This window comes from Styela clava, chromosome 8 (genome assembly GCF_964204865.1).
Source record: "Styela clava chromosome 8, kaStyClav1.hap1.2, whole genome shotgun sequence".
Taxonomy (NCBI): domain Eukaryota; kingdom Metazoa; phylum Chordata; class Ascidiacea; order Stolidobranchia; family Styelidae; genus Styela; species Styela clava.
This window is the reverse complement of record NC_135257.1, coordinates 6,296,070-6,307,718: the sequence shown is the minus strand read 5'-3', so window position 1 is coordinate 6,307,718 and position 11,649 is coordinate 6,296,070. Positions and strand designations below refer to the sequence as shown.

The following is an 11,649-nucleotide window of genomic DNA, read 5'->3' as shown; positions in this document are numbered from 1 at the left end:
ATTTGACAATGGTAGCGCCAAATTGTGGCAACGTGGTAATCTAAATATGGCATTATCTTTCGGAACTTGTAGATCAGTGGTTCCCAACCTTTTTACCCTGGCAGACCGGTAAAATTAAATTAAATGTACTAGCGGACCGGCAAAAATTGGAATGACCGGGACAGAAAAGAATAACATATATGTGCCTAATATAATGCAACGTCGGACACTCAATATGCTTCTAGACAAAAAAGGCACACTTGAAAACATTTCACACGAAGAAAAACTCTCAAATAATGTGCCGGCCAAAAATTGAAACGGGTGAAACATAAAATAATACCATATATTTGCGTAATGAAATGCAGTGTTGGGCACCCATTATGCGTAAGAATGGCATACATAAAATATCTCACATAAAAACATGTACATGCCAAATCATGTAAAAACACAGTTAACTCTAGTGAGAATTTTGCTGCTGTTTCGTTCTCAATATAGGATTGCAAACGGGGCCTCAAAGAAGTTTCTGCAGCACGTGGCTCTGCAGCGGCGTAAAGTTGATTACCGTACTTTGCTCCGTTTTAATTAAAGCTAGGGATGATAATGTTTTTTTGCATAACGCATATGTAACTGGTTGAAAATACGGACAACAGTTTGATTGCTCTATTACTTAGCGATGGGTATTCGCAATGTGTATATATGCTCATTGGTATCCGTTATCAAGAGATATCCAAAATTGTGACAGTGATTCTTCTTTAAATCTGGACTGTAAAGTAAAATCCTAATTTTAATCAAGCTTTTTCTTTTTCATCGGGTTTATAATATTAATCACTCTGTAGTTGACCGACGCCTCAAACGAAATGAATTTACATTACAATGACAAAGTCGTCGATAACTTGGCACCAGGCCCAATCCTACTGTGGCTGTTCAAAATATTGGAAAAAATCTCAGCGGCCCATGCTTTTTTGCGCGTCTCGTGACCACCTGTAGGGTCGCAACAAGTTCATATCTTACTGGGGTATTATACTGTTCTTTTCTGTTTTCTGGTTCGAACAAAGAAATATGCATAACGTTTTATATGGATTGTCATATTAATCAGGAAAAGCATGCAGAACAGAAAAAGCACGCCTGCCGATTTTTAGGTTTCTGAATCTTGCGAGATTTGATGGAGCGATAAATCGCAGCCGATAAAGCGAAAAGTGTGATTACTCGGCGCCAATATGTCACGAAAGACGTCGCCAAAATGTCGCAATATGACGGCGAAAGAGAAATTGCGCAATAAACAAACGCAACCTCAGTTTTCGGCAAAGCGATTGAGACTGCCTAAAAACAGCGAAATTTCTTGCGGACCGGCAAAAAAGCTTCACAGACCGGCGGTTGGGAACCACTGTTGTAGATAATGTCATATTTGAATTTCTGTGATGTTGCCACAATTTGACACAATAAATAAACTATCCAGGAATAATAATATTATATTGCATTGTTTTAGACGCCATTTATTGATGACTCCATACCACCAGTTCCAACCAAAATTGGTCAACAAGGTGATGTTTTGACAACAGGACATTTACTATCGAGTGACGATGCAGCTCCACAAGATGTACCTGAAAGAGATGTTCTTCCTGATAAACAAAAACCAAAAAAAGTGAGCAAGGAAACGAAACTGAAAAAGGCAGGAGAAACTCCTGAAATGCCAAGAAAACCTCTTTCTCCTGAAACTGAGGTATTGTTAGGGGTAGTTATATTTGGAAAACTGTACTGCTCACATTGATGTGACCATCGTCGGCTGTGAAGCTAGCTGTCTTGCTACGAAAAAACATGAGCATATGCAGAGGCTGTATCTAGTGCGTTTTTAGTTAGTGTCTTAGGTAATTCCACTTCTAAGTCCAGAATCCTGTTTTTAAGTCTTACAGACTTAGTCATATTCTAAGGAATACAGCCAACAAATATGCTATACTTAGAGCTCTAAATTCTTCTGTAGGTTTAACTTATTCCCGTTATTTGGTAAGGATTAAACCAAATACCTTAAGGGCTCTTCAATCTCATCTCACCTTGTAACTGTAACATTTGCACCAAATCGGAAGATTGCATTCGTAAAATTATTTTCTTCGCTTATAGCATGAACTTTTATTTACAATTTCATGCACAAAGAATGCTATTAGGGATGGGGTTTGCCCACCAGTTATGTGTGGTCAGTAAATTAGTAAATGAATTTTTTTCAGGTGGGTCAGAGAACATCAACTCCTACACCGCCCTTGCCTGAAATGAAATCGTTTACTTTGGATACCGATGATGAAGCTGATAGTATCCATAATGATTCTGAGACCAACGTCAAAAGAATTGCGAAAGATAAGAAGGAACAAAGGAAAGTTGAGAGGAAGCCAGGTTTGGATTTTAATATTACGACATATTACCATATTTCAAATAACAAAGGTTTAAAAACACTGTCGCTTTACACTATCAAATGCCTACAGGGCCCATGTGTTCTAGCCAATTTCATGTATTTATTCAAGAAATAACTTTTGCCATGCCCTAATGATCTTCAAGTCCTATCCCAATGTCACATGTATAGCCTGATTATTAACGATGGTATTTGTAATCTGTGACAAGTAACTCCATAAACAACCCCTATTTTTACTCATCATTTCTTTGTGATATACCGTAGTTCTTATATGTGATATGATGTTAGTCAATGTTGACTTGGCTTGTGAGTAAGAATTGTGAAAGGCAAATGTTCTGGATAAAAACACTTTCACCATGAAACTTAAGGTGGTGTGATAAGTTAAACAGTGTTAATGAAAGTTGTCTTCAAAAATTACAAAATAAGTAAAGACTACCCATATTTTATTCATGTGAAATGGTTTGCAAATCAGAAGTCAGTTTCAAACTAGCCATAGTTTGTTTGTATAATGTTTCAATTACCCCGCACCTGACAGAAAACACTTTTGTCAAGTTTCTTAGATAATAATTGTGAATTTGGTAATTTTTTAGTATCCGCTGTTTCGACACAAGATCCTATAAGCGTGACAGAGAGTAGTGGATTAACAACAACAGCAACACATCCTGTTGTACCACCACAAGCAAGACATTATAGGTTTTCTCTTCATTTGAAAAGTATTGCTGATCTAGATTTACCATTTACTTGCAACGCATTTATCAAGTGAGTATTGTTTTCTTTGGACCTGATTGAACATATACAATTGGTTTGGAGTAATGAAATTATTCATTTCAATGAATGTTCCCCAACTTGACCACAGAAAATACTTTACCATTGCAACATTTTTGATGCTTCTTTTAAGAATTTTTTTGACTTTTGATTTGGCACTTATAAACTGGTTTACATGTTCATACCCATCATTTTGTTTCTAAATATTTATTAACCGCTTGCCATTTAAGAGTACTGATAGCCAACTCTATACTAGTCTATCATAGCTTTTTCGAGACTCTGATTACTGCAGAAACATGGCTGCTAGTATTACTGAACCAAATAAAGGAGTTGACACTCTGAGAGACATCCATTCTTACCAATATTCTCATAAAACAAATTATGGATCAAAATTTCCAATAATTTTTTTTCTTGTTTTTGATTTTAAAGAAAATCTCTTTAGATAATTTTTGTATGATATTTTCCTGTCTATTATTTTCAAAAACCGGCTTTTTATATTACCTCTCAACTCAATTGAGTCTAAATAGGAATCCACTCTTATCTAGCAATGAGTAAAACACTCTATCACAGCTACATCCAGTAAGTAAAATCTATATGAAAATAGTTCCTTTTACAACTATCACTCCAAACAAGGCTGTGCACAAGCAGCAACTGCTAGATAAAAAGCTTCTAAAATTTGGAATGGCTGGAATCTTTTCTGTTTTTCATTGTCTACCCAACTTATTAGACCCTAGTTTAGATGATGGGCATGGAGTTAAAGCCGAGATTTTAACTTGCGATGCCATCATGGAAAATCTAACGTTTTAATTTAACCACTAGTCGAAGGTGCCCTGAATTGTATTTCAAATTTGTCTTTCAAGTCCAAATAGGAACAATTTTTGTTCATTTTCACGTTATATAGCTTTGCAAATTTTCAGATACACATATCCATTCTTTGGAAGTGCTGCTCCTGTATTGACGAACCCACCTGTTGAAATTCCAAGAAATATTCAGACAACTCTACCTCGATCTTTATGTACATTTGATTTTGCATGTACTGCTCCATTATTGCACAATACATTTAACAGGTAATGTTCAGATTCCGAGATTTTACTACCCTAAGATGTGTTTGCATATTCAGTGACAGTATAGAATTTTTCTACTTATTCCGGGGAAGAGGAAAATCGATAAGATGACTCGATCAGACAGCAAACTGAAGCGACTCGGCCGGTTATCAGTCCATGTCGGACATTGGAACAGTTAGCAATTCGTTTCGGAATTAATTCAAAGCTGCAAACTTGCAAAGGGTATTTAGTGGTGTGTTGGCAAGCATAGTCCTGAGGCTTAGCGAATTGTCCAGTCAATTTTGACTTTGTCAAATAATGACTGTAAAGTATGGAAAAGTCACTATACTAAACTAAAAAGCATTGGAATAGGTTGGGGAATATGAAAAAAGTTTATTTCCGCAGTAGATAAAACAGACTTGGAAAAGAAAAAAGAAAACACTTCCAGTCACTGTTTGTTTTATTCTGAATTTTGGGGCCCTCGAGTCAACTGACTAATAAATGGTAGGATGGGACCATTATTCCATTGTACTACTGATAACACTGTGTGTGTTCCTGATTAACATGAAAATGTACTGTGTGTGTTTCTGATCAGCATGAAAATGTACCCAGGGATGTTCAGTACGGAAAGTTTTACGATCTTCATTCAGCTCTGGGGTGAATAATATTTCAAATCTTAATCATGATTGAAAACAAATATAATTGACTTGGAAATTCTCACTTTTGACTCTTCGGAATATTCAAATTTCAACCACACGGCTTTTAATTTATGAGAGGATTTCTTGACTGTTGTACTGATTACTGTTTGATTTGGGTTGCTAGTATCTACTGCCAACCCAGTCTTTGCAAGGGAAAATATAATCTGACTACCCAGTTCGACCTGATAATCAGTCTTCCTTTTTTAAACCTATATCTTTTATTTGCCAGGAGGAATTCAAATCATAATATCTAATTTGTTATTTATATGCTTGTAGGTGGCGCTATTTAGTGTTATTGACGATATTATGCCATGTGCTTGTTGTTAATGTAAATTTAATGAGTAAAATATTAAAAGTAGACCAGGGGTAATGCAAACAATGAATTTGGATATAACGCAGAAATATAATTTTATTCAATATCTAATAAAGATTACCACATCCTTTGTAATCACAAGTTATCATGAATAAAATCTGATAAAAACAGTTTCATAAACTACATTGTGTACAGTGTGAATCAGCGTTATTAAACTTTTTTGTTTGACTGTTACCGTATAGGTTTTGAGTGGAGAATTTCTATTGCCAGGTTTTATAGTCATAGTCAAGTTGAGTCACAACATAATTAAAATACCAGAAATGAAAAATTTTGTCCGCTGTCTATATTTTTATTTGTTCAAATAAAATTGTTGGAATACTGATTAAAAGAAAAAGATGAGAATTTGGAAAATTTATTTTCAAAGTCAACTAATATTGAAAATTGTATGTTTAAGACAAAATAATATGCTTTTCACAGTACATGATGCATAGTAATTTATTGTTATTGGATTAGGGTAATCCAGTTTTTCTAAATGTTTGTTTTATTCTCAACCATGTGGAATTCCTCACTTATAAGTGAGGAACCTTAAGTTTCTTTTAATGTGCTCCTTTCGTGAATGAAAAGTAAGAATTTTTGTGATCCTGTTAAATATATTTAGTGATTTCAAATAGAAACTCGTGACAATAAGTTTTTATTTTGTTTGTGATAATTATGAATTACCACAAAATGTAATGCATTTTTTCATTTTTTATATTGTTTAAGTCTCAATAATATATCGTTTTTAACAGTAGCATCTATATCACTATGTTAACTATGTTTGCCCATTTGCTCTTTATTTATTTATAGGGAGTGCCCTGATGTTTGTATCCCAAGGGGGAAATGTTGCGGTTGCCTTTTTTGTTTGAAGTTTTGTCAACACAGCATTTATTTTCATTATCTTGTAAAAGTTAATAATGGTTGGGCAAATAACTTTTTTTTTGACATTTTTTCAGATCATCCAAATAAAGTTGCCTGTTTTTTTCAAATTTTATACCATATTTAACACAATTTAAGATGAAATTAATTCTTGTCGTTGGAGAATCTGATTCCCACTATTGTGAATATATTCTATGTTCCAATTATAAATTTCATATGGATACTTTCAAAATTGTATGCCTACCACAGTCACTTATATTCATCTTGTTATTTTAAAAAGATGAACCTGGCTATTTTCTTATTGTGTTTCAGTGTTCCATTGATTGCTGAATTGTGGCATCGAGACAAAGAGAGTAGTGACATGTTGATTGGAGCTGTTGCTGTACCTTTGCCCGTATTGATGACGCAAGATCCTGTGCAGTTTATCAGTCCTGGGGAAGGCACAGGAAATGTAAAACAAGGAAAGCAAGGCATAAGATGGTCGTATTCATCAATGGTACACATGATGTCTGTTCAGGGGTAGGTGAAGTGCATTGTGTGGTCAGACCTTGCACAATTTTTATTGACTTTTTCCTTAACAGTATAACTAGAATTATTTTGAGTTTTGTGTCAAGCGCTGATCTAATCCAGTTTCAAACAACTTTGCTCTCACTACTTTTAATTCATGTGTATATCATTTTCTTCTCATTGTTGAAAATTATTTCTGCTAAATAAATTTGTTGCAAGACCTGACTGGAACCAGATTGATTGAATTGAAAATTGGCTCGGTAGTGTGGTACATCAGGCTGTGCGTTACGAATACCCTCTTCACTCCACTTCTGATCACCCTGCTTGGGTTTTGTAGATTTAAATCCTTTGGATAAGGATATAAGAGAATTGCTGAACTCCTGTGTCCATACCCGACGTGGAATGGTAATCTAACGAGAGGCCATGGTTCGCCCTATTATTAAGCTGTCTTACCGGCTTTCCTCTTCCCCTTGGATGAATATGTAAATCCTAAATAAATAGCCGAGTACTTTTAGTAAATTTCTCTGTTTGTATCTACAGTCCCAATAAAAAAGTAGCTGATCTTAACCTTGCCTTGACACTGGAAGATTATGGCACTGTCAGAGAACAGAAGCTTCTAATTCCTCAACAACAACAAAAACAGGTTAGTTGATTATCTTTTATTCATCTGCTTCGCGTGTACCCAGTATGCTCCCCAGCTTTTCACTTCAATATTTTGCTAATAGCCATAAAACTATTTTTAATTCTTAAACTGTACTGTGTTATCTATTTGACCGACCATCTGTTATGGTATATGCACCATTCTCTGGGTATTTCAATACAATTACATTTAAGTTAGGATTTTAAAGTGTGGTATCACACCTCTTAATCGGAAGGGTGTTTGATTTTGGGGAGGGGGGATACTGTGTTATTCTGTGTATAATTTGTGTGTACTGGGCTATAAAAAAAGAATGTAAATTTTTATCTGCTGTCATATTATTCTTGCTTTGGTGATATGTACGTGTGTGATTTGCTAACTTGATAGAGTTAGAACCTTGAAATTCACAGACAGTGCAGATTGGTAATTCTGAAGATATTTTGATTTTTGGAATTGAACAGAAAAGTTAGTTTGTTGATATTACCTGTAACACTCCACATAATTGGACATTCAGAAAATTCCAAAATCTAAATCTGTCAATTTTATACACTCCAACCATAAAGTTAATGTGAATTTTTACTGATTGAAACAATTGGAAAACTAACGACTTTCTGTGGAAGTGCGAGAAGTAGTTTGCGCCTGTAGTCATATTTTATCAACGTCTTTTGTAAAAGTTTTCATTCTACGTCTGCCAGCATTGTTTAAATAAAATCATATTATTATGTACCAATTTTCTCATTTAACATATTGATAGCGCGATCAAATGAAACAAAACAAAGTTCCACAACAATCTGCTGCATCAGCCCGAGTCGTTGTGGAAGAGCCCCGAGAAAGTGCAGAATATCGAACAGCAATGGAACTTGAATTATGGAAAGAGCAACAGGAGGAAAATTTTGAACATCAGGTAATCTTATTTTAAAATTAGCAAAGAAAATCCCGGTAAAATCGAGTGGAATTTTATGTTTTTTTAGGAGATGTTGGTCACAGTTTGAAATATAATTTGCCCTTGATTCAATTGATTTTGTGAGTAATATAACAAGAGTGAAAATGCTCGAATTCAATTGGAATTTAAAGTTTCAATATCAATGTTTTTATTAACATACCATTTTAAAATGCAGAATTGTGTAAGATTTCTGCAGAGTTATTAATACTATACCAAGGAAAATCACAAAACAAGTGTGCTAGTGACTAATGAGAGTAGCGTTGATTTACAAGTGGTAGTTCTTGGTAATTGTTCAAATTTACACTTGCTATTATCCCCTTGTTTACTTTACTTCTCATTGTCTCAAGTATTGATGGAGGCACTTGAAAATAAAAATTAATCGGGAATTGCATAGGTTGTTATCATTACGTTAGGCATTCTAACCGGTACTCCCGTAGTATGTGTACCAAGTTAGGGTTAGGCCATAATTTTATTCCGTTTTTCCTTATTTTAGATCTATTACTTATTTACGAGTTCGGTGACTGTCTGTGTTAGCCAAGTGAATATACCCCCTGCCCATAGGTTTCAGTTTTTTTACACAACTTGATGTAAGTATGCGATCAAAATTAGTTACCTTCATATTGGTACACACACTTCTGGAGCACCTTCTAAGTTCTAATCGATAATTACAATAGACCGCCAGATTATAGGAATTTAAAAAAGAATACAATTTTATATTTTTGTTTGCATGTAGATTGTAGATACTGGTTTCTTTTTACATTTTATGTTCATCGAGGGCTGGTATTTGTCAGCGCTACAAGCGTATTTGATCAACGGTGACTTGATTGCCAATTTAATAGGATAGTGGTGTTGAGTTATATAATAATCAGTGCTGACTATGTTTGCTAACAATGATTAGATATTCTGGACAACTCGATCGCAGGCTATTTATAAGAACAACGACTGTTTACAACCAACAGTTTTATGTAGTATCGTATTTTTAAAACGCATGCCACCGTTTTTCACGCCATTTAAATGAATTTGCATCGGTTTTCAATTCTATCATATGCACTGTCTGTTAAACTTAACCTGCGTTCCTTACTTTAATAGAATACATTGACGGATTTTAAATTTTTTCTACATCTTCCAAATCAATATTATTTAAGGGATGTCTTGATGAGAATGAAAATTTAACTTTTCTCGACTGGTTTTAAAATCTTTCACATAATCGTTAGGCAAATTGAAACGACAATGTATTAACGTGAACCAACTTCAATCAATAATAATATTCAAGAGTGATTTTATCTATTGCGAAAATTTAGATCTTCTTGACTCTACTGAAATCTTCCAATATTGACCCATTCCTCTTGAAACCCTAGATACGTTTTACTAAGCACTGTATTCTTCATCATAAACTTACAAATGTACTTACGCATGTACAAAGTACAAACAACGTCAGAGTTTGGACAATTTTAATTAGCCTAAGCAGAGTTAATGCGCGATGACAATTTTTGTATAGAAAATTTTTCGTTTCCAGCCGATTGTGCTCAGTCTCAAGTAAGCCTACATTTCAATGATGCCCTAAAGTTGTGGTTATCAACCCTTATTCTCCTGTGGCTCATTTTCAGTGGCAAAAAAAAATTAAGGTCAACAAAAGCTTTGATAAAAATTTCGAATAAACACGATATAAATATCAACAATAAAGTAAAATTGTCAATGGCCAAACTAATCCTTGTGCCTCTTTATTAGATTGTCAAGTTGAACTTTCAAATCTTGGTACAAAACCATAACATTTTTCTTGGGACCTACTGTATTTCTTCCCATTGAGAAAGAACTCCAGGCTCATTTCAAAAATCCTCAGGCCCACTATCTAGATAAAACACTGCCCTGAATAGCATTCCGATAGCTGATATACTTCTACGAACCATTTTCTATACTGTCTCTTAGGCTTGCACGTAATTGACAAAAATCAATTCCGTAATTACGGCCAAATCGATTACGTAATGACCCCGTAATTGCGATATTTTTTTCACACATTTAAACCTAGCATACCAACCAATTTAATCCACTTCTATTCCGAATGGGACATCGAAGTTTGGTTTTCATATTCCCGGCAGTACCACACGCCGGAGACAGATGTTAAAGACAAATATCAAGGAGTGAATTCAAAATAATTTTATTCTGATTTTTATCTTTTGTATTAGCTTTGATTTTCCTTTATCAACTTTATCACCAAATTTTATGCGATCAATTTTATCATTACCAACACTGGTAATATATTTAAGAAACGATAGTTCACTTTTTTAAAATCGTATTGACGTATTAATACGACTTTCGTATTGAATAAAAATTCCGGGTTGCTAATTTATTAATCAACTACAAGCGTATTCTCTCGTTTGATTATACTTTCGCTTGCCTCGCGACGAAGACTTGTTATTTCACCGTTTTTTACAATATCCGACTTTACTACTTAGTTACCATTTTATAATAATTATTGATGCCGACTTATTGACGATATTCCGAATTCCATGCTTCATTTTACATTAAATCATTTCACGGCCTAAATGTTATAACATTATTTACGATAAATTTAGATCAAATATTAATTATTTGCGCATTATTTAAAATACCGTACTTATATGACATGCCTTCTCCGAAAATACAAAGTTATATCGCAAAACAATGCATTTTGTGACATTTATTTTGCACTCATGAAAATATTAATTTATTTTTCTAACTCAAGTCGACAATCCTATTTGCCAAGATTGACACAAGTTTGGTCGAGTGCCGGTGGTATTCAGGTCGACGATAAATCAAAATAAGTTGCCGCATTTGGTAATCATATTTGGCCGACATATTGCGATTTGCGAGGCATTGTGAAAAACATATTGAGCAATGCCAAGTCCGGACAGATATATAACGATAAAACCGGTAACAGAACATCAAGATTTTGTAATAGAAAATGGATTTCGCGCAGAATAAACACGGGAAATCCCGTCGTAATGTTGTTTCTCTGCCGTCTCAATCGCTTTACCGATGCCGAAAGGACTAAGTTGCGTTGGTTCATTACGCAATTTCTCTTCCGTCTCTTGCTGTTTGATAAGCGCGACATTAATTATCACGACATTTACAAATAGACCATGTTTTATAAGTTGATCTCTTACATTCTTCACTCATTTCACCCGAAGAAATTGAAACCAGGTGTGTTGGCGTCCATCGGTCTCGACACAATTCTATTCCTTATTTACGGTTAATATGTACATTGGCCATCTTAGATAAGTTGATAATAGGTTAGTAAATGACGCGTTATGCCCTCCCCATCTGCCTAACAAGAGAGAGAAAAACGGCTGCGAATACCGGAACTCTAACTTCTTTTACTTAAACTTTAATTTTTTACAATCGACGGAATTGACTGCTCTGAAGAGAGCTCGTTTCAATCGCGAAAGCGCTCGACCAATAATTACGACTTTAC

At 34.6% G+C, this 11,649-nt stretch overlaps 1 protein-coding gene across 2 annotated transcripts in view; it reads left to right on the top strand.

Annotated features, from left to right (window-relative positions):
* LOC120345349 (centrosomal protein of 120 kDa-like) overlaps positions 1–11,649 on the top strand; it is a 46,969-nt gene that overhangs the window by 6,200 nt on the left and 29,120 nt on the right. The window contains exons 8-14 of one of the 2 annotated variants that reach the window (XM_039414768.2): positions 1,466–1,621; positions 2,199–2,361; positions 2,968–3,136; positions 4,060–4,209; positions 6,424–6,630; positions 7,159–7,261; positions 8,010–8,159. In XM_039414768.2, the coding sequence (XP_039270702.2) occupies positions 1,466–1,621; positions 2,199–2,361; positions 2,968–3,136; positions 4,060–4,209; positions 6,424–6,630; positions 7,159–7,261; positions 8,010–8,159 (1,098 nt within the window). Of the gene's footprint in view, positions 1–1,465; positions 1,700–2,198; positions 2,362–2,967; positions 3,137–4,059; positions 4,210–6,423; positions 6,631–7,158; positions 7,262–8,009; positions 8,160–11,649 lie in introns of both variants that reach the window. The other variant, XM_039414767.2, reaches the window with a different exon arrangement.